General features: G+C 57.5%; 7 protein-coding genes across 7 annotated transcripts; 3 read left to right on the top strand and 4 right to left on the bottom strand.

Moving 5' to 3' along the window:
- Positions 1 to 1,164: 1,164 nt before the first annotated feature.
- Positions 1,165 to 2,684, top strand: B0I36DRAFT_371047 (aminotransferase class I and II; the record flags this gene model as incomplete). The annotated part of the gene is made up of 2 exons (XM_046159980.1): positions 1,165 to 1,558; positions 1,630 to 2,684. The coding sequence occupies 2 exons, from the start codon at positions 1,165 to 1,167 to the stop codon at positions 2,682 to 2,684; spliced, it is 1,449 nt and encodes a 482-aa protein (XP_046018379.1).
- A 543-nt stretch (positions 2,685 to 3,227) lies between these two features.
- Positions 3,228 to 4,788, bottom strand: B0I36DRAFT_234684 (26S proteasome subunit RPN7-domain-containing protein; the record flags this gene model as incomplete). The annotated part of the gene is made up of 2 exons (XM_046149340.1): positions 3,228 to 3,426; positions 3,497 to 4,788. The coding sequence occupies 2 exons, from the start codon at positions 4,786 to 4,788 to the stop codon at positions 3,228 to 3,230; spliced, it is 1,491 nt and encodes a 496-aa protein (XP_046018378.1).
- An 881-nt stretch (positions 4,789 to 5,669) lies between these two features.
- Positions 5,670 to 7,181, top strand: B0I36DRAFT_234140 (mRNA capping enzyme-domain-containing protein; the record flags this gene model as incomplete). Its single annotated transcript, XM_046149279.1, has 3 exons — positions 5,670 to 6,378; positions 6,424 to 6,731; positions 6,828 to 7,181. The coding sequence occupies 3 exons, from the start codon at positions 5,670 to 5,672 to the stop codon at positions 7,179 to 7,181; spliced, it is 1,371 nt and encodes a 456-aa protein (XP_046018377.1).
- Positions 7,182 to 8,521: 1,340 nt separating this feature from the next.
- B0I36DRAFT_310455 (uncharacterized protein) lies at positions 8,522 to 9,022 on the top strand. Its single transcript, XM_046152255.1, has one exon. It carries the CDS (start codon positions 8,721 to 8,723, stop codon positions 8,910 to 8,912), a length of 192 nt encoding a protein of 63 aa, XP_046018376.1. The 5' UTR covers positions 8,522 to 8,720; the 3' UTR covers positions 8,913 to 9,022.
- Positions 9,023 to 9,771: 749 nt separating this feature from the next.
- B0I36DRAFT_344084 (Clr5 domain-containing protein) lies at positions 9,772 to 10,732 on the bottom strand (the record flags this gene model as incomplete). Its single annotated transcript, XM_046156228.1, has 2 exons — positions 9,772 to 10,177; positions 10,266 to 10,732. 2 exons carry the CDS (start codon positions 10,730 to 10,732, stop codon positions 9,772 to 9,774), a joined length of 873 nt encoding a protein of 290 aa, XP_046018375.1.
- Positions 10,733 to 13,246: 2,514 nt separating this feature from the next.
- On the bottom strand, positions 13,247 to 14,851 carry B0I36DRAFT_357634 (PH domain-containing protein; the record flags this gene model as incomplete). The annotated part of the gene is made up of 3 exons (XM_046157832.1): positions 13,247 to 14,404; positions 14,476 to 14,694; positions 14,762 to 14,851. 3 exons carry the CDS (start codon positions 14,849 to 14,851, stop codon positions 13,247 to 13,249), a joined length of 1,467 nt encoding a protein of 488 aa, XP_046018374.1.
- A 1,233-nt stretch (positions 14,852 to 16,084) lies between these two features.
- Positions 16,085 to 18,689, bottom strand: B0I36DRAFT_379315 (uncharacterized protein). The gene is made up of 3 exons (XM_046160760.1): positions 18,386 to 18,689; positions 17,404 to 18,319; positions 16,085 to 17,343 (listed from the first exon to the last, which is right to left on the bottom strand). Exons 1-3 carry the CDS (start codon positions 18,448 to 18,450, stop codon positions 16,456 to 16,458), a joined length of 1,869 nt encoding a protein of 622 aa, XP_046018373.1. The 5' UTR covers positions 18,451 to 18,689; the 3' UTR covers positions 16,085 to 16,455.
- Positions 18,690 to 21,592: the final 2,903 nt, after the last annotated feature.

Below are 21,592 nucleotides of genomic sequence, written 5' to 3'. Positions count from 1 at the left end.
GGTGCCGTCAGGGTCTCCACCCCACGGCGCGTGGGAGCTGTCGCCGCCTTGACCAGCCGCCAAATCCCACGCTCATCAGGGGTGCTCAACTCGATCAGCGGCAGCAGTCACGGGCACAGCAGCAGAGAGGGACAGCGGCGAGAGGTGGGCTCCGTGTCCTCAGGTAAGGCTCGGGTTTTTTTCTTTCTGTTTCTCTCTCGCTTTCGATTCTTCTCAATCCGGCGGATTGCCATTCACCACCTCGTCACCCTTTGCCGACGGCACCATTGTCCATCCAGTGAGCTTGACAAAGGGTCGCAAGCCAGCTTCCCCACTCGAGCTTCGTCCAGGGCTGAGAGGGGGCCAACCGCCGAGCTGGAAAGCGACTGACCTCCAGAGCTACGGCACGGTGTAGGCTTGCCCCCCACACGCACTGCTCCAAGGCTGGAAGAGATGGACCCTTCTTCGGGTCTGCGCTGTTTCACGCACGCCTTCGTCAGCATGGGTTGCTTCCGTTCCGTCCCCTGCCGTGGCCTTGGCTCCGACCCGACCCAAGCCCAAACAGGCCTTCATCGGCTCCCCGGTTTCGGCCTACGACGGGAATCGCATCAAACTGTCATACATCCCAGCCAGGTCGCCTTTTAAAGCCTGGTGCTACGTCGTTGGCCCGCCACGCGCACGCCGCATCATGGCTCTCGGCGAGTGCCGCGGTGCAATTCTCGTCGTCTTCTGCACCAATCCTGGGATGGTCTGCGGCAGCTAGTCATGGCTCGCCCGTCGACTCGAGCACGTCCCCCAGTGGCCCCTGCTGCACCTTTGGTTTCCTCTTCATGCCCTCACTAGCCTTAAGAACTGGTCTCGCTCGCCTGATTTGATCTCTGCATCGGCTGCTCTGGGCTGATATATCTCCTGTTGTGATCCACGTCGTCCGTTGGTGAAGCAAGCAAGCTACATACCACCAAGGCCCATTTTTCTGACAAGCACATTTTCTTCGGCACTATACCAGGTGCCGATCGCGCTTCTCACTCGGCGGCGACAACCTCGACGACCCCGCTATCGCGATCGTCTTTTTTGCTTTCAGGGTCTCCGGCTCTACTCACCCCACCAAGGTCCAGTCACGCAACTTCGTTCTGCTTTGCGAACGACGCTATCCGCACGCGGTCATCGTTCCATACCACCGCCAACATGGGTCGCCTCACACTACAGAACATCAACCAGCACGTTGTCAAGGCCGAGTACGCCGTTCGTGGCGAGCTGGCCGTCAAGTCCGAAGAGTATCGGGCCCGGATCCGGAAGGGCGGCGACACCGGCCTTCCCTTTGACACCGTCATCAGTGCCAACATTGGCAACCCCCAGCAGCTCGACCAGAAGCCCATCACCTTCTTCCGCCAGGTCCTCAGTCTGCTCGAGAACCCGACCCTGCTCGAGCACGAAGATGTCCTCATCAACTCTCTGGGCTACAAGAGCGATGTCGTTGCCCGGGCGAAGTGGCTGCTGAGCAACGTTGGCAACGTAGGAGCGTACAGTGCCAGCGCTGGTGTGCCTGCCATCAAGGAGAGCGTCGCCAAGTTCCTTGAGAGTAAGTTGTTCAACACACTGGAATCCTCCGATTCATCTCTCTGCGTACAATTTGCTGACCTTTGCAAAAAGGAAGAGACGGCTTCGCTGCCGACCCCGCCCACATCTACCTCTCTGGCGGTGCCTCGTCTGGTGTCAACACATTGCTCCATGTCCTCTGCGCCTCTCCCAACACTGGCATCCTCATCCCCATCCCTCAGTATCCCCTGTACACTGCCTCGCTAGCGGTCCTTGATGCGACATGCGTCCCTTACTACCTTGACGAGGCGGCGAACTGGGGCACCTCTCTCGAGACGATCAAGGAGTCGTATGAGAAGGCCACGAGCGACGGCACCGACGTCCGCGCCATTGTCATCATCAACCCAGGCAACCCTACTGGCGCCTCGCTGCCCGAGTCGGACATCCGCTCCGTGCTCGAGTTCGCCGCCGACAAGAACCTGGTCGTCATGGCCGACGAGGTCTACCAGACCAACGTCTTTGTCGGCAAGTTCACCAGCTTCCGCCAGGTCCTGCTGACCCTGCAGAAGGAGAACCCGGGCGGCAAGTACGACGGCGTCGAGCTCGCCTCCCTGCACTCCATCTCCAAGGGCATGGTTGGCGAGTGCGGCCACCGCGGCGGATACTTCGACCTGGTCGGCTTCGCCAAGGAGGTCGAGGAGCAGATCTACAAGTTCGTCTCCATCACGCTCTGCGCGCCCGTCATCGGCCAGTGCATCGTCGAGCTCATGGTCAACCCCCCTAAGGAGGGCGAGCCGTCGTTCGAGCTCTACAACAAGGAGTACAACGGCATCCTCGAGGGCCTCAAGGTCCGCGCTACCGCGCTCTACGAGGCGTTCAAGGAGATGGAGGGCGTCGAGTGCGGCGAGCCCCAGGGCTCCATGTACCTCTTCCCCACCATCACGCTCCCCGAAAAGGCCAAGCAGGCCGCCGAGAAGGAGGGCCGCAAGCCCGACGAGTTCTACTGCATGCGCATGCTCGAGTCCACGGGCGTGTGCGTCGTCCCCGGCGCTGGCTTCGGCCAGAAGGAGGGCACCCTGCACTTCCGCACCACGTTCCTGGCCCCCGGCACCGACTGGGTCGGCCGCATCACAAAGTTCCACAAGGACTTTATGAACGAGTTCCGGTGAGGGGAAAGCCCTGTTGCTGGAGAAGTGGTCCGGAAGGGCTCGCGGGGTTTAGTCGTTTGGTCAGATTCATGAAAAGGAAAAAAAAACCACCGCCTGCACATGATATAAGGGTATGTGTATTCAGCTGCACTGTGTCACTGGCTTGCTATTCTTGGTTTCTCACAAGATCGGACCCCAGGGCTTGCTTTCTTTTTTGCAAAGTACATACAATGTCTTGCCTGGATCTGGGGATTGGACTCCCCCGTTGGCTCTAGTGCCCCCCAAATGCAGATAGATAGAGTCACTTTTTAGACGAAATCATAGACGTGTGCATCAATGAGGCTCAGACTTGACTGGTCTTATGATTCTAGACTGTTTTTACAAGCAACTGGCGTCCTGTACTTGTGCCAGAAGTCTTTTATTCTCTATTCCGGGTGTTCTAGCACACATCTGTGTCATCATGTCTGCTCACATCTATGCACCACTGATCCATTGCCCGCCCCGTTTGTCGTTTGCAGCAGCAAGGTCAATTGAATGAGTTCAGCCCGGACCACGATACTTCGTCTACGCTCTTTCGCTTCCCCGCAGGCGGACAGCCTGCCCGTACTTCTGGAGCTTTGTGATGAGCTGATCGCCCTGCCGGACGACGTCCTGGTACTGCTTGTTCTTGTCATCGGGGCGATTCGTCTCGATGATGCCCTTGCCTGTGACGCGGTCTATCGTGCAGGGGATACGGCCAGCGGCGACAAACTTGGCCAGGTCGCTGAAACAGATGCGTCTATTAGTACAAACCCCGCCACGGTATCATGGAGGTGTCAATTTTAAGAACTTACCGGTCAAGGAAGTCCACGCTGACGCCAAAGTCGTTGGCCATGCTCTCAAGACCGACAACTCGGTAGCTCTGTAGAAGCTGCTGGTAGGCGCGTAACCGCATCTCGCGCACGAACCAACCCTTGTGCTCGTGCAGGTAGCGGTCTTGCGTCAGGAATTGCTCTTCAACCAAGGCAAGTGCCTGGAAGAAGTGCTTGTAACTGCCGTTATACAGGCTGTTGACGAGCTGGGCCAGTGGCGAAAAGTCGACGGCGACCTCTGCCTCTGGCTGGTCTGTGCTGGTTCCGAGTGTGGTCAGGTTGACAACTGCGGTGCCCTTCTTGGTCGCCGGTGTAGCTGTGCTTTTAGCATCCTGCATATCGGCATCCTCGGCACCTGGCCCTGCAGAGATCGCGCCTGACAATGCTAGGAGCTTGTCTTCGCCATCTGCACCCAGGATAGCCTTGATTTCAGGCGCGTCCACAACCTTGCTCTTGAAATCCACCCTCTTCAGAGATACTGAACCAGCCAGAACTGAGTACACAACGAGGTTGGAGTACGTGCACAACTCGTAACTGGTAAAAGTCGACAAAGAGTCCAGCAGCAGTGGAGCCGCGAGGTTGTATGATCGGACGGTCAGAAGGTGTAGGCCCTCGTAGGCCTTCAGGCGGTTCCGGCGGTCCCAATCTCCTCCCGTCTCCACCAGTGTCTTCGCCTCTGCGACGTTGCTCTTCACGAAGTTCTTGTCGCCGTAGAACAGGCCGATGCGAATCTTGGCCAGGACGAGGTCGATCTTGGTGCCGAGAATGCCAGTCTTCTCAAGCAGCTCATCAAAGGCGGCCAAGGCCTTTTCCTTGTCGCCGATCCTTGCATAAAACTCGGCGCGCTTGCCTCTGGCAGCGGAAACCTCGGTGTCACCGGCCTTCTCAATGGCCTCCTCCTCCTCCTTCTGGATTTCCTCGAGCTCCTTGTCGTTGTCTGCCTTGAGCTGCTGGTATACGGCCTCGTCCCATGGCAGTGAAGGTCCTGTCGTTGAGCGACCGCCGGTAATGCCGGCCGCACTGGGTTTCCGGCCTGTCGGTCTAGGCTGCGCGGCAGAGGAGGATGTCGACTCGCCCGAGGCGTTGAGGATGCCGTCGAGTGGGTGGGCGAGGTACCTATAGAGCGGGGCCATCTTATGCTCGTTGATGGCATCTTGCAAGCTCTTCACGGCGGCCTGCTGGGCGGGCCGGGCGGCGTAGGGGTTTGTGAGGGTGAAGACATGCTGAGCGAGGGGCAACAGCGGCCACTTTGCGTACTGAGGATCGGAGCCCATGGTGATGAAGGCGAAAGGCTTGAGTTGACAAGGGTGGGAGACCGCTGGTGCGAGGGGGGAGCCCAGCGCAGAGAACGGAGAGACCGAGGTTGGTCGGACTGAAGGGGCTCAAAGTCGTGTGAGCTTGACAGTGGAGGTTTCGTGGTAGGACTGGAGATGGCGGTGGTTGCACACGAGGCGAGGCGTCCGTGGGGTTGTGGGTTGAAGCTGGAGGAGCTCTCTCTCTGGAGCCAATGCCTGCGTGTGGTGCACCGAGAGCTGATGGCGGGCAGGCGTCACTGCTCGCTCCAGCAGGGCATGGTCCGAGCGTCAGGCTGCCAGGGCGGACGTACGCTGCGCAAAGATGCTGCAACTGGCCAGCCCCGGGCACTGGTTGACTGTCACTACCATTCTCACACAACCCAGAAAGTCCGATCCGTCTAACGGGAAGGAAACGGCCACATTGCTAAGTAGCCATTGAACACGACATACACTGCCCATCATGTCAACGCCTCACCCATATCCGCAGGTGACTTGTGGTGGTGGAGATAGTCTGATGCATAATGTGCTTAGCTAAGCATACTTGAGGCTCCTCTGAGGCGCGAGCTGCCATCCTCGAGACGAGGCAGGTGCGACCTGATATCCCTGCGGGCTCCACAATCCCCAACTTCAGTTGCATTCACGCTTCAGCTTGCTTTCGGCACTTCGTCGCGCCTCACAATTTCTTGCCCATGCTTCCCAAACTTACAACTTCAATCGATACAAAACCCCGCCCTGCGTGAACTCGTGCCCCGGCTCGCCCCTACTCTCATACCTATCTGACAGCAGAGACTTTAGACAACCGCCCAACCACGCACGCGACATCCTCAGCAACTCGGCACATTCGCCTCACTCTGGCCACGATGGCCGATGCTCACGAGGACTATCCCCAACCCTTCGATGCGAAGCGGCTTGAACCGGCCAAGCGACGGAAGCACTCCGACACGTACTCTCGCGATACTCCAGTCCGTCGAGACGATCGGTCAAACGCGGCCGGCGTTGACGAGCTTCCCCAGCCTTTCGATGCGAAGAAGCTTGAGCCCGTCAAGAAGCGTCAGCGCTCAACGTCCCCGTCGGACGCCCCTCGAAAACTCAAACGTCCGGGCCAGCGGGCGCGCATCACTGGCGCCCAAGCCGAAGAGCTGCAGAAGCGTCGTGAACAACGCGACCGCGAAGCTGCTGCGGACACCGCAACGACCCAGGCCGTCCTTGGTCAGCGCGGTACCCACGATGTAGTGCGTGAACACTACAACGCCGTGCCTGAGCGCGGCCGCGATTGGCGTCGGACCGATAGTCGCATCAAAGGGCTGCGCAGCTTCAACAATTGGGTCAAGAGCACAATTATTCAAAAATTCTCTCCTGACGAGGATCATACCCCAGGCGCCCACGAACGCGGCCGCGATATGGCCGGCCGTAACGACCATGAGCTCCTCGTCCTCGACATTGGCTGCGGTAAGGGAGGCGATCTGGGGAAGTGGCAACAAGCTCCGCAACATGTGGCACTGTATGTTGGCTTGGACCCAGCAGATGTGTCCATAGATCAAGCCAAAGAACGCTATCATCAGATGAGGAGTCGCGGTGGTGGTGGCCGTGGTGGTCGTGGTGGCTATCGTGGAGGGCATCGTTCGCGGCTCTTTGATGCACGCTTCCATGTCAAGGACTGCTATGGCGAGTCCATCGAAGACATTGAGGTCATTCGCCAAGTCGGTTTTGATACCTCGCCCATGGGCCGGAGTGGCTTCGACATTGTCAGCATGATGTTCTGCATGCACTATGCCTTCGAGTCAGAGGAGAAAGCGCGGCGAATGCTGCAGAACGTCTCTGCATCACTGAAGAAGGGTGGTAGATTCATCGGCACAATACCCAATTCCGATGTGATCGGCGAAAAGGTCACACAGTTCAACGAGCGCATGGCGGCCAAGAAGGTGACGAAGGACGGCGAGGCGAAGGAGCCAGCGGAGGGAGACAACAGCAAGCTCAAGGAGGACGCCGAAGAAGGCGAAGCCGAAGAGACTGCCGAGTGGGGCAACGACCTCTACCGCGTCAGGTTCCCTGGCAAAACGCCCGAAGATGGCATTTTCCGACCACCTTTCGGCTGGAAATACAACTTTTTCCTGGACGAGGCAGTCGAAGAGGTGCCCGAGTATGTCGTGCCGTGGCACGCGTTTAGAGCTTTGGCCGAGGACTACAACCTCGAGCTGCAGTACCATCAGAGTTTCCGAGAGATTTGGGAGCAGGAGAAGGACGATCCGGTGCTGGGTCCTCTGAGCGAGCGTATGGGGGTGCGCGGAAGAGGCCGTGGTGACTTATTGGTTTCGCCCGAGGAGATGGACTGCGCCAACTTCTATGTGGCCTTCTGCTTCTACAAGGTCTAGACGACAGCGGCGAATCTCCACATGGCCAGGGAAAGACCGAGTTGAAGAAAGCATCATCATCCCATAGCATCTGTCAAACTTGAAAACTGCACATCATTGGCACATCGACACATATGCTTCTCCATAAGTTCTCCTTCCATCATCGGTGTCCGACCTTCCAAGTCAAGGCTCTCGATACTGCGATGTTCCCACGTGGTGCTGAGCCTCTCTTGGCAACTGCATGCCCGAATCCCACGTCGCGTCCCAACTACCATCAGCGGTGCTTGGGCATCGGAGGGCGATGCAATTGCCCGAACACGGTCCCATTCCGCGCGAGAAGGGACCAGTATGCCGGTCTACCGTGATCCCGGACTCACTGTCCTAGAGAGATAACACCCGCAGCAACCAAGCCCAAAACAGATAACATCTTGAGGGTCGGATTATACTGCCCACCCGCGTCAGGCGAGCCAGCGCTTACTCACGATCCGTTCCGAAGCAGAGAGTGCCCAGGCTCCCCGGGCAAGCAGGCGGGCGGGCGGCCGACCGAACCAGGGGCGGGCCGCTAGAGGCGTGGGCGCTTTTTGATTTGGTTGCATAGCCTCTTTGCAACCAATGTACCTTAGGTACCTACCTTGCAAACCTAGCATGGAGGATTAGGCCTCTGCATGTTTAGAGCCTGGAGCCCCCCGAACAGCCCAGATTAATTTACATGAGCTTGACGGTTTTCTTTCTTCCGCGCGCCGTGGCCCCCCGGAGTCTTTGCAAGTTTAGCCTAGCATGACCCTTGTGGGGAACCCGGACCCCCTCGCCCCCTTGTCCAAGCATCATTCATGGTTCATGACTTCTTCTTTCTCCCGCAAGAAGCCGATCCTGGGTGGTTTGAATTGTGTCAGGCGAGATGGATGGGCCAATGACTGCTCTTTCGCTCCTAGCCTCTCTATGAGAGCGGGACGCGAGCTGGATCAGGAAGGACGGACGGTCTGCGGCGAAATAAGCGCCCGAGATACAAAGCGGGGACTTTGTTGGCGCTTGCAGTATGTATGTATGTATGTAATAGCTTGATAATGACACCCATCATGAATGAGATGATGAGATCCATCTGAGTGAATGGAGATTGCCCGCCCGCCCGCGTGCATGAGTGCGCACGTGAGAGAGCTCAGCCTCACTTACCGGCCCGCCGTCCGTAGTCCAAAACCGCCAGATGATGGGCTCAGCAGCAGCAGCAGCAGCAGCAGCAGCAGCACTTTGTGGAATCGGTGTATCGTACCGCCAAGAAGCGGCAGGTCTCTCTGACGCAGCACGCCGCCGGCCGCCGGCCGCGTCCCAAGTCGTGCCCTGCCCGGTCTTGGCTTCCCCACACAGCCCGTTCGGACTTGTCAATGACAATGATCATTTATCTTTGCCCCTTTTTGACAGGTCTCTCTTTTCCCTCTGGGAGGGTCTTCAAAGTGCCCCCCTCCCCGCTTCCTCTTGGGTCGGTGCGGTGCAAGTGTGGTGTAGTCATTACCTTAAGGTAGTTTAGGGAGGGGCCGAGGACGTTCGCCTCCGTTGGAGAGAGACATGGTTCGCGGTCCAATCGGCAGGCCGGCGTCTCAAAAAGTTCTACGGTCTGGGCATGTAGAAGACCGGGTAGGCACTTCGCTCGCGTGGTCTTGTGGCTGGCTGTCTTGCCTGTCTGCCTACCTAGGTGCACAGAAACCCACCTCCCTACCCGGGTACCCCAGGCGAGTGTATGTGCTCCTCAACCCTTGACACACGAACTGCACGCGGGGGGCCACTTGGCTTTGGGTAGGGCTGCAGTGCAGCATCCCATGCAGGGATGGCCTCTTTTCCTGCTTTGCCTCCACCCCGGACTGTTTCCCTCCCCCATTGGCCATGTTTGCGGCTGGCTAGCTAAGGTAGGAGTTGGTGATTTCTGTGTGTCTGTGTGCCTGGCATGCATGGTAGTTGCGGAAGTGGCTTGCAATGTGGTTGGCCGGGGGAGTTCAATGGGGTTCTCACAATCAGGAAGAGGTAGCCGGGATCACAGGACGGAGGCCTCCAGGTTTGACGTCCTATCATGATATAGGAGTTGTCAGGAACCGCAGGAGCGAGTAGTTGCCATTAGGCTGAATCGTATTCATGACAATTAGAAGGGATCTATACATGCAAGTCGTGATCTTGCTCGTGATGATAACAATGGTGGCACTGAGTGTGACAGATGGTGGTGATGATGATGTGACAGTCATGTTCGCAACTGGGTGGAGGATTGTGCCATGCGCGGAAGAATGGATCCTTACCCCTCCGCAGTGCTAGTCAGGGAAAAACGCAATGTAATGAAAAGCTGAACAAAGCAGCATGTCGCAGCGAGCTCAAAAGATGAGGGAAAGGAGATCCTAACGCTCTAATGTAGACATGCCCGGCTTCGTTACTATCATCCATTAGAATTAATCATTCATCGTTGAGTCGTGATTCGGAAAATGTCAAAGTATGACTCTTTGGAAAGATGTATCGACCATGATGCTTTTCATGGGATATGGGTATCGTTCTCTAAATTTGGGAAAGTGTGAGAGAGGAAGGGGGAGAAAGCGCGAGTAAAGAGGTTGTTGAGCCGAATCGCCACAGGTCTTGATCAGCCTCGACCGCGGTCTCGGTGCCCACGCCGTGAGCTTTCTGTAGGCTGTCCATGGTGCCTAGCACTGGCAGGATATGCTGCGTACTGTGGCTGGTGGCTCATGTTGCCTTCGCTTGGCTGCCGGTAGTGCTGTGGGCTGTAGTCGCTGCCGTGACCATCGTCTACGCTTCCAAAGCTGGGAAACGCCGTGGTGTCGTAGCCAGCTGGCCCGGCAGAGTGCGGCGAGGCGTAGAAACCGCTGTCGTAGGACGAGTAATCCGGCGAACCGTGGCTGCTGTAGTAAGGAGCCGAGTAGGACACCTGGCCTGGTGCCTGACTATGGTCGGGCGAAAACGGGCTGTCATCCGGGGCCGACCAGATACTGTAGCCTTCTGCTGGCGAGCTTCGCGAGACTTGTGGATATCTGTCCAGATTACTGTTAGCAGAGCTCTATACGGTACGTCGTGGCGGCCGTGGTCATAGCCTACGGCTTCAGGATTGAGAGTACTGACCCGCTGGTGTACAGATAAGGTGGTTGTATGTCATCATCATCATTGTAACCCGAGCTGTACAATGGGCTGTGGTTGCTGTAAAGGGTGCTGTTCTGGAAGCCATCCCTATCACGAGCATGGCTATCGCTCTGACTACGGTGGTGATACTGCTGCTGCTGCTGCTGCTGTTGTTGCTGCGTAGGGCTATGGAACCCATGCTCTCGCCCCCGATGCTGCCGTGCCGACAGAGGGGAGTCGGCATCCGACAAGCTCGAGGCCCCGTCGCCGTCCTCATCGCCACTCACGGAGCCGTCCGCCCGCCGCGTGTTGTACTTGCGGACGCCCCATCGGATCAGCCTGCCCCGATACGCCCGTGTGGAAGCATCAAAGCCATAGTCCCGCTGCATGATCTGCCTGACCTCGGCCAGCGTACGATCTGCATAGAGATCGACGATGATGCTCCTGTATGTGTCCCAGGACTTTGTCATCTTGGCTGAGTGGTGGTAAAGCCAGAACACCACTGACTCGGTGGTGACTCTGGGGAAAGCAGTGGCGACTCCTAATTAGAGAGAAAGGCCCCGTTAGGTTACTGCTGAACTGATAGTGCCGGAGACTTGTCTACGGCTTACAAAAGGAGGTGAGTGGGCAGCAATATATCTGTGAGCTCGCTTCACGATGGCAAGGGTATAGCCACACAGGAGCGTGTTGTGGAAAGGACTCATTAGGCACACAGCCTGGTCGACGAGGTTCGTACATGCAGGTGGTGATCATGGTAGAGCATGGGGACTCGGTCAGGCAAGAGTCGAAATGGCTCGAGTCACCCGGCTAGCTGGCCGACATTCCCTGATGCTGCCTGCGCGCTATGGGGCATTGCTGGCACCCATGATGCCGGTGGTTGAAGCTCGCGGACCCGTTGGACCAGACGCAGCACGAGATCCAAGCCGGGGTGTGCAAGCAAGCGTGATGGGGGGCCATGCACGGAACGGTCCACGACACAATGAAGAGTCCCTACTCTCCAGACAAACAGGGCGGACATGCTGGCTAGCCGGGACGTAGGAGCTCAGTAGGACCTTCAGCCTAGCTACGAGCCTTGCGCCTCGCCGGTGCTGCCCCTTTCCCCGGTGTCGGCCGAGGTCTGGGAGTTGCTGTGACTGGAAGGTGACCCTGGTGGAGCTGGGGACCAGACCAGGGAGCGCGCGCACACACACACACACATGCCCACAACCATTGACAAACATCGACAGCTGTGCCTGCCCCAGCGTGTCGATCGAGGGTCCCAGCAACCAGCGGGGTGGGACATTTTCTGCGCAGTATCTTCCTGCCAGCTTGACTTTTGCCGGATGCATGCAACTCCAGCAGGAGGGGCACGCATCTAAGATTCCTGCCGGGCGCTGCATCGCCACATTGGCGTAAAAACCCAATCACGAGAGTATACCGTGGAAGCTTCACCGTTCCCAAGTGATTACCGCTTGGCTTTGAGAGAAACTGGGGCAGTGACCCACCTCGCGGTCCGGTAGGGGCTTGTTTGTCAAAGTCCTCAAAAGACGCAGGATCGTAGGGGGGCGCGGTGGTGATGGTGGTGGTATTGGCGCCGCGAAGCAGAGGACCTGGCTGCGTGATTTCGCCCCATGGTAGCAAGCTGGAAGCTGGGGCAGGCAGGGCAGCGTCTGACAAGAACGCAAGTGACACCACGCGCCCAGGCAGCAATGCGCCCGCTTGTCAACAACCATGTTCCAGCTTGCGAGGTTTCTGGTGGTGCCGGTAGGGTGTGCTGGCAACCAGTGCCGTGGATGCCTGGCGCTTCAGGCAGGTCTCGGACTCTCTGTGACGTCGCTTCTTCACAGGCTGGTACACCGCGCCTCGGGACCGCACCACAAGTGCACTTTTACAACGGCACCGGGGCCTCAGCCACAACCACTACTGCAAGTCCGATCCGCTTGGGTCCACGGGCTCAAAAGTTCGAAAGCCTGATCCTCAGGAGCAGTCGGGGCCAAATTGCTCAGTCCCTGGTTTGCCTGCCCGCCCTCCACGTGCGGTTCTGCCTCGATCGGGGCTGCTCCCTGGTGCGGGCCTGTTGTCGTGATGGGGCCGGCAAGAAGCAGCTACTAAGCAAGGATTGCCCTGCCCGCCACGGAGAGGTCAGGCCATCCTTGAAAATCGCACTTCCGGGCCGTTCACATCTCACGTTTTTATCGTATCAACCGTTGGAGATGCAGTCATCGTCGTAGCGCCTACTGCGCGGCCGACAGAAAGGGCGAAGTCGTGTTCACTACACATCTCATAGACTTTCCGCCAGCGACCAACATGGGAATAATGTGGGATCCTCATTGTACCTCGGATCCACGACTTGACAACCGAGCTCGGACACACGCTATCCGTTGATCAGGGGTGCTTGAGGAGTCACAGCAAACCTGACCTCACTGGTGCTTTCAGAACATGATGATTGGTTGGCGCTGAGGCAGTGCAATGCCAGCATTCGGAACCATAGTCGCTTCACTGCAACGTATAAGTCACCAGACAGCAATGACCGGTTTCGTATGAATGTGGTCTCTTGGCTCACGAAATAAGTTGATTGTTTGCTAGCTGTGAGAGGATTCCGCGACATGGCGAGTTGTTTCATGCATCTAAGTGGTTATTGGTCGATGGCTGACAAAGGAAAGGCGATGGGTACCAGTTTCGAAACAGCGCATGCACGTTCGCCCACATGCGCCGTGGAGCGCATCTGGTCAGAGCCACAGAGTGGGTCGACTTCCAGCCCCCAATATTGCAGCCATCCGTCCACATTGAGGTTGCTCGGGTTGGAGACTGTGGGGAGCACTGCCTCTTCAAGTCTTCGTCCTAGGACGTTTGGCAGACCACCTACTTGGCCCATGATTGGTGAGAAGTTGTTGCGAGATGTATCCTTCATTAGGGGTTTCGGAGCGCATGCTCATGCGGCTGAGAGGATTTCTCTTACACATCCTGGTGTATCAACTTTTACGAGGTATCAGTCTGACCCTCGATCACGCCGTTGGCTTCTTCTCTGCCGTGGTGCCCGTTGTGGTGCCGGTCGTTGCGCCAGCAGTGGTGGCTTCGCCCTCCTTGAATGTGGCCTGCGGGCTAATCGCAGTTGGGCTGCTGACAACCTCATCTCCAATGACGCCAGCTTCTTGCTGTTTCTCAACGGCCGGGCTCGTGGCGCCCGGCGATTCCGGGCCACCAACCACGGGAGAGCTAGGTGTGCTCTCATATGGTACACCAGCGTTGCCAGAAGCAAGCTTGAGCACCTCGTACCACTTCTGCGCTTCGGCCGCAGAGTGCGCCTTGAATGACAACTCTGAAGATCCTGAGAGCTTGCTGCTGATGCTCTTGCTCTTGTCCTTGCCCTTGACGCTGAATTTATCGCCAGCAGGCGTACCAAGGACGGCATCGGGAAGGTAGATGGAGAGTTCGGGCTTCGGATCGGCGCGGAGGTTGTCATCATCCTTGAACTCGTGGAGATACTTCGATGGTGTAACCACATAATAGCCGGTCTGCGTACCCCAAGACAGCTTGTTGCGGGACTTTCGCTCCAGGCTGCCCTCGATCATGGCCTTGGTCGCGTTGTGATCTTGGTTGGGAAAGCTAATCGACTCGAGGCTGCGGGGCGGCTCATTCGGATCCACGAGGCGGGCTCCGTCTCTGGTTTTGAAGCCCTGCCATTCAAAGTCCGGAGGAATGCGCTGAGCAGCCCCGAGCATGTCACTGTACAGGGCGCGAGTCTTTTCCGCCTGTCCGCCTGCAACCTGATTGAAGGCTTCCATGGCCTGCTGCAAGACTCCAACGACATGCGCCTCGAATGCCTGGAACCCGTCCTGGACATGGATCAAGTCGTTGCGGTGGTTATTCTCCTCGATGATCTGCTTGTTGAGGCGGTGAAGCACGCCACGCTTGAGGACGTACGGATCCTCTGTAGGGTTCATCTTGCCGCCGGTCGACTCAAAAGACGCAGCATGCTGTCCGAGGAATTCGATGTGCTTCTGGGTGCTGTTTCGAGCTTTCTCGATTTCCTTGGCAGACTTGTCGGCGCCGTGCGAAACTTCCTTATGCTTGGCCTTGATCTCCTTGTGAAGTCTTTCCAGGATCGGCAGAACAGTGCCTTTTAGAGTCTTTTCAGTTTCTGTGTTTGAATTGACCATCGCCTGGAGGGTTCGCATTGCTTGTTAGCAGCCGTGCGCCACAGCCATGATAGACATTGGGTGGCCTGGCTTACCTGGGTGTTGACGCGCATGTTTTCAAAGAACCCAGCCACGCCTCCGAGCCCCTGGTCAAAGTGCGCCCCTTCCCTAAGAGGGCTGGAGATGGTCTTGAGGACTTTTTCGTACTCTTTCGCGTGCGCTTTGTGGACCTTCTCAGTGGCCGAAATGTACTCCTCGAGATACCCTACGGCATGCTTCCATGCCTGGAGTCGCTCGGTCAAGAGACCGGCAGTCTGTGTGTCGAAACCTGAATTTAGCGCATGCAATCCGCAGGGTCCAAATAGAGAGTGCATAACTCACGGTGGTCGGGTCAATGTTGGGCACGGCATCGTCGCCGCTGCCAAAGGTCGTACCCTGCCGCAGTGGCAGGTTGGTTGAGTCGCCGCTCATTGTGGTGGGTGCCTTTCGCGCTTGAGTGAGAACCTAAGGTTGTGAACTTTGCTCGTAATTGTCAGCGCCTGCCACGCATGTGTACAGCGATGAGCATTGACCAGCCAACGTGTTCTAGGCGGTATGTCGACTTTGGGCAGGGGAACTGCTGCCGAAAACCCAGGCGGTGATGCTTACAATTGCTTGGAGATGGGCCAGTTTCGTCGGACAAGGCACAGAGGTGTGAGGCAGGAGGTTGGAGCAGTGATCGTTCGGGCGATTGCTGCCAGAGGGGAGATTGGGGGGGCCAGGGAGGTTAAAATGCTACGAGGCAATCCCCTTTCATGAGGAAAGGGCGATCATGGCGATCTAGCTCAAGTGACCCTAAGACTTTTGGTCCCTTCCCGCCCACTGTCCCTCCGCACCCCGGTCGACCTTCATGCCAAATCCACCACCCCATCATCCACCCGGTTCGGCAGCCACGATCGTTTTGGGCTCCGTCCGCGAGCATCCAAAAACCTGCAAGGGAGCGTCAACGGTATGAATCTAGATCGCGCAGTAGCGTGCGGCAATGCCGGCCACGTCGCGCCTGTGTATGCCAATCTGTCCTGGTGTCGAGCACTTTTGCACTGGCTCCCGAAGGCGTGTCGCATCACTTGACACCCTGTGCAGCCCTCGATGATGTCAGAGGCTGTTAGGGAGGGGAACATCGATAAGTAGAAGCTCCTGTCTCTTGCTGCTGCTCCTGGGGCGGACAAGGCGGGCGGGCGCGGGGTCAATCAAGAATTGTGGTAGACGGGCAGGCAGTTGCGCGCTACTGCGCACACTAACGACTCTTGCTAGGCCGGCCTGGGTCAGGAGTGCGCTGTGCAGGCCACCAGGCTGGCGGCCACGGCCAAACACCAACAGGACAAGCCTTGACAATCAGTCACACCCCCTTGCCATGGCCACGATCTAACACCAGCCGGATGTTCCAGGCTCGCCTCGCTAATTGGTGCGGACAAAGTGCGGATCAAGGCGCAAAAGCTTGGCATGGTTGTCTTCATGTATCCCGTTCTTGTCTTGTGCTCCGCTGGCTCTGATTCCTGTGCCACCGAAATCTTGTCGCTATCGCACCATGATGTCGGCTTGTGCAAATGACGTCAAGCCGCGTTCCATCCGCCCGTCTTGCGCTACCCCGAACAGATCAGAGTCACACGTGGGCGTCCGACTGCTGTGTAAAGGGGGCCATTTAGCTCGCAGCACAGACCAGATCTTGGACATTTCTTGATTGTCGCATTGTCGCATTGTCGTAATGTCTACCATCATGAAGTGAACTCGCAAGATCTGCGAGTGGGGTTCATTCGCTCTATCTAGTGTAAGTAGGTGCGTAGGTATCCTTCAGGGGTTCCGCCCAACGTTGAGTAAAGAAGCTTCCGCTGCCGTCTAATTCTACTGTAAAATATGATTCCCAAAAGTGTGCGCCATGTCCAAAACTCCGTACCTTGCTCCCAGAAATATCAAAAAAGAAAAAAAAAATGGTTTACAGACGTCCCTCTGCCGCTAATGCATCGGGTGCGGAGACGCCCTGCGTCAAGAATGTTCGGCCTGCGATCATCTTGGTGGTTTTGCTCCAAATTCTCCCCTTAATGGGCTCTGTTCTGCAAAATCCGCACGCGTCGATCGCTGTGGGCATCGCCGGGGGATCCCGCCTGGGCAATGAAGTTGAACCCCATAGAGCTTGCTCGTGAATGCGCTGTCGGCGATCTCGACACTGGTGCGATGTCAATCGGAGATCCTGATACAGGTCCCGTTGTCTCAGCGATGGCTGCCATTGGATCACTGATGACCACTGGTGCTGGCGTTGATGGCGCGCTCATCGCTGTCATGTAGTCGGGCAGTCCTAGGGAGCCAACGTAGCTGGGCGTCCTTGGCAGAGGAGTGCGCGTAGCCGTAGAGTAACTCGGCACCTTGCTGAGCTCCGCCATGCTCAAAAACTCATTGTGCTCCGGTTCCAGTGGTGTGTTAATGCCAGAGGCTTGGGGGTGCTCCTCCTCGCTTGTCCTGCGCGAGAGCTCGGTCGAAGGAGACTGTGATGGCTCCCCATCAATAGGCATATCGTGAGGAGTGGTCGCACCAGATCGAGCTCGACTGCTGTTGAAGTGGCCGCTGCGCCGATTGTCATTTGACTCGTTGAGCGCGTGCTGTTGTAACCTAGACGACAGCGCCGCAGGTGCAACAGCTCCAATCTGACCCAACATTGCTAAATTCTCGTGGGAACCGGCACGAGACATGGCGTACATCGGACTACTGAAACCGCTTTGCAAGGCGGGCGGGGTGATGATGCCGTTAGGGTCGACATCTTCGTACAGCTGGTCGAGGACGTGCTGGCCATATCCCGGAGGAGCCAGGCGAGCGGGGTCGCTACTGTCGTTTGTGGCTTCGGCACTTGGTTCTTGAGAAAGGAGGTTTCCTTGCTCATCAAGGGGCATGTTGGGCGAGATGAAGACGGTCACGGGAAGTGTGGCGCGGAGCTAAAAGAATGTTAGCATCTGATCAAAAGTCGCTCGCGCCGTGGTTGCGAGAGAGCTTACCTCAGACACGTGGCCGTCAGGGTTCTTGAGCGCTACCGTCAGCTTGATCTTGTGTCGGATCTTGATGCCGTGAGCTGTGCAGTCCTGGAGGCACTGCGTGAGCTTTCTGGGAAGAGGCCATTCCTTCTTCACCGCCCAGCCCTCCTGGCCCGTCTCCTCGACATTGTCCTGCCAGTGCTCCTCGCGGGTGACTTCGATGGTCCATGTTCTGATGTCGCGCTCGTGCTTGTGCGTCTTTGAGGTGGCGCCCGACACGACGTTTGAGATGCTGAATTCTTGAACCTCGACAAGTTTCGCGGTGATGAGCCCCATCTCGAGGCCCTTCAGTAGTGGCGTAAAACGCATCTCGATGGGCACATTGCTGCCGAATACCACTGCCTTCTGGGGAATGTTGACCGAGTACTCAATCTTGTTGGGCCAAATGTTCTCTACACTCATGGCGTGGTTGAACTCCAGGGCAGCTGGCTCGAGCGTGCGAATGATTCGGAGAGGTTTGTAAGCGTGGACATTCTTGGCGAGCTTGCCACGGGAGATGGTCGCCTTGAGTGCATAGGAGATTCCAGTCTGTGTCAAGCCCTCGATGCTCTCGGAGGTGTCCCCGGGCAGGATGTACTCGAATGGCCATTCGTAGTTGCCGGGAGCCAGGGTCTGATGATGGTGATGGTTCGTGGGGTCCGAAACGAAGGGCGGCCAAGAATGACGCAAGATCGTGGTGGTCCGGTCCACCTTTTGAGTGTGAATACCAGTTGGTGTCTGCTTGCCATCGACCCAAGCCACCCTGCAGTTTCCGGTCAACCGCAGATGGATGTCTTCCACCTTGAGAGGTTCCCGAAGACAGAGGACGACCTGTCCCTTGAGGATCTGGCTGGTGGCCTCGTGCTCATTGCCGCGCAGGACAATAAAGTCGTTCTCAAGACTATGTGAAATCACGTGTTAGTGAGGATCCCTATCCCGTCAGTACAAGAGAGGAAGACTACCGTACCGAATTTCGAACAACGTGCAGGCATTGCGCCCAGCGACAGATGTGAAGGGGTTAAAGGACGGCATGCTGAATGCCAGCGGGCGACAGCTTGCCCAGGTCGACGCTGCTAGTGACGACAATCAAGGTCGTCGGGGTCAGTGTGAGTCGCTACCGACGCTTGCGGTAGTCTTGGAACAGCTGTGAGGCTGAGAAGGTGGTCTCAGGCGCCAAAACGGAGCGAGAACTGGACGGCAAGAGGGTGAGAAAGTGAAAAGAGGAGAGAGCAGGAGCGCCGTGTGGCTGCTGAGGATGGTGGTGATGAGGTGGGGTGGCAGGCAAGAAAAGAAGCCGGCGCCGATTATCACACCTATGTCGGCGGCGCAAGGCTCGCAGATAGGACCAAGGCCCGCGACTCAGGACTCAGGACCAGCCTCCGACATGACAGGTGCGTCGCCAGAAACGTGCGGCCAGGGCAGCCGGCGCCATGCCGTAGCACGATCTTGAAAACCGGGGCTGCGTCGCGGCGCGAATTGAAGGGCTCCGGACACAGGGCCGGCGGGGCTCAGAGGTTGCACCCACGCCACGACGTGTAGGCAAGACGGGACGCGCCCACACAGGCAGGAGAGAGGGCCGCAAAGATAACAAGCTGCTGGCCCCCGTGAGGATCGCATCCCTTGCGTGCTCACGGCGCAAAACGTTGCCTCGCATGCGCGGAACGTACCTCATGGACGATCCCCAAGGTGCCCCCCACAGAGGGTCAGCAGCACAGCCCGCCGCCCATCAGCCAGTCACCTCGGGTGGCTCAGCAGCAAGCCTGCCAAGGTCTGTCTGCTCTGCTGCGTTGACTGAGTGGTGCGCTTGCGGTCGGGCAAGCTGTAGGAAACAGTCGCTCCGACGACTGCATCTGGCTACGGGTGATGCTATCAGCGACAGGCATGGCGCAAGCCGACAGTGGGCCCTTGGCTGGCTGGGCAGACAGAGACAAGCCTGCCGCCGCCTGCCAGGGGCGCTGGGCCGAGAGAGGCCCGGCAGTGGATTCCAGGGCGGCGGGTGGGACCTTCAACAAACCACCATGCATGGAAAGGACGACCGACCACTGCACTTGCCCAGGTGAGTGTTGTGTTGACTGCGGCGCATGTTCGCCTCTATTTTTCTAGTGCCTCGCTGGCTCGCGCCGAAGATGCAGTCCAGCACGCGGCGGCGCCACACATGCATCGTCGTTTACATGCAATGCCATGACAAATGCTCGTTGTGCAACGCCCGCCATCTGGGCGCCTGCAGCCGCCAGCCTGGTGGAACACGTCAGGGCTTCTAGGACCCTTCTTCGATTCCACCACAAACGGGAGCATGCGCCCAAGTGGGACCAGGCCCTCCTTGCTCGCTGGCCCGCCGCCCGTCCCAGTTCGCTCTGGCCGAAGTCTGCGTCTTGGCTCGCCAAGTCCACATCGAGCGCCGCATCATCACGGGCTGGACTAGACGAGATCGACTACTAGTCGCACCTCCATCCAGCTGCTTCGTCCTTCACAGGCTTTTAGCTCAGGGTCTTCCAAGAAGGTGCGCCACACGCCACGACGCCCACGGGTACTACTCGAACTGCCATCTAGTGATATTTCCAGCAGGCCGGCCCACATAGTCCAGCCCTGCAGGCCAGGCTGTGATGTCGGCATGCATACCGTACTTAGCCGCCTGTGGAAGACTCATCATCGTTCAATCACCGCCAGCGACGCACGAGATAAGACCGTTGCCGCCATTTGCGTTTCTACGATGACTATGATGCTATCCGCCTGCGCTTCAGCTGCACGGGTATCGGGCGATTCCATGGTTGCCCGTCGCCTGATGGCAGCGCTCTTCCTTTCGTGACGCCAGCATGACCAAGCTCGTGGCCCATGGTCGCATACCGTATCAGCGATTCTCAACTCCTGTGGCAACCCCCACGCCATCCATCCTGCGCGAGGGCTGCCCACCCGGGCACGTGTTGCACGAGCTGCAGGGTTGGGCTCGATTGGTGGGTGGTAATGGTGGCAAGGATGTCCGTTCGACAATTCGCGCTAAAGTTCGATTCTTCACGCCATGTCTTCCTTCGATGTGGTCCAAAACCAGCCATGTCTCGAGTGGCTGTGATCAACTTTCCGACGGAAAACACAGATTATAACCAATCGCAGTTCGCCAAACCATCAGCCCAGCCTGTGAGAAGCAGCGACATGCCAAGCGACAGGAGAAGCATCACCACATGTCAGACTTACAATAAAACGTCAGCCACTATCACGACTTTCCACCGCGCATGGTTAGCTACATACAGGCAGCTCTAGCGCCAAGATACAGAACCCACAATGGCAAAAATGGTGGCGTTGATAACGACGATCTTCAAATCAGCCTCGACGCGCGCCCTGGTAGCATCCACTTGTGGATTCTGTCGAGCCCTTGCTGGCCAAGGACTGTTGCAAAAGTGACAGAAGCCAAGCCACAGGCACTTCAGGCTGTTCTGGTCACAACGATCAAGATGCTCTGAAGCATGGTTGCAACCGTTGCACGGATTAAACCAGCGACCTTGAACAAGCACAGTGAAGTCATTACGAGTGACCCTGCATATGGGTTGGGAGCTGTCCCAGTCCTTGACTTGTTTGATGTCGAATAGCGACACATGCAAACGGTTGCGTCGTCCACGGTCCAGCCAGCCACAATCTTGAGCTCGTGTTCTGGATGTTCGTTTCAAGCTGCCGAAGCCAAATCACACCGCAGTTGAGCCGCAACGATAAGCAGGTGTGAAACGATTCACTGACCAATTGAGACTGACAAGCATTACGCACTTGTTGGCCGCTTGGTGGGCCAGGGACTTTCACGGACCCACTACGATAGCTTGAGAGCTTTTGCTGAACCCGGCCCTCGCCGGCCGGCCGAGCGTTGAACTTCAGTCTGGTCACCAATGCATCCGATCCGTCCCGTGGTTCATGGGACAAAATACGTAGCCGTACCAGCTTGCATCATCGTCCTGGTATGTTTCTTCCCTCAGAAGCCGACACGTCATTTGAAAGAGACTTGTTCCAACAGAACCTCCGACGGCTCGCATTTCTGATGCGAAGCTGCACACGCATGATCCTGGTGATCATCTCCAGTCAGATCGTCTCTCGCGCTCCTCCAGGGCGAAGCAGGGTAGACGGCCAGGTTTTCCTCGGCGTCAAAAGCACGGATACATCTTGAAGCCATGCAACAGCTCATCACGGTCTAGGC

The sequence above is a fragment of the Microdochium trichocladiopsis genome (assembly GCF_020744255.1).
Source record: "Microdochium trichocladiopsis strain MPI-CAGE-CH-0230 chromosome Unknown B0I36scaffold_1, whole genome shotgun sequence".
Lineage (NCBI taxonomy): Eukaryota > Fungi > Ascomycota > Sordariomycetes > Xylariales > Microdochiaceae > Microdochium > Microdochium trichocladiopsis.
Note: the sequence above shows the minus strand (reverse complement) of the source record. Positions and strands in the feature narration are given on the sequence as shown.

Coding starts and splice junctions, on each gene's coding strand:
- B0I36DRAFT_310455 (XM_046152255.1), top strand. CDS start 8,721: ATGGTTCGCGGTCCAATCGGCAGGCCGGCGTCTCAAAAAGTTCTACGG.
- B0I36DRAFT_379315 (XM_046160760.1), bottom strand. CDS start 18,450: ATGCCGTCCTTTAACCCCTTCACATCTGTCGCTGGGCGCAATGCCTGC. Junction 18,320..18,385: donor TGCACGTTGTTCGAAATTCG/GTACGGTAGTCT, acceptor GATTTCACATAG/TCTTGAGAACGACTTTATTG. Junction 17,344..17,403: donor CTGACGGCCACGTGTCTGAG/GTAAGCTCTCTC, acceptor ACATTCTTTTAG/CTCCGCGCCACACTTCCCGT.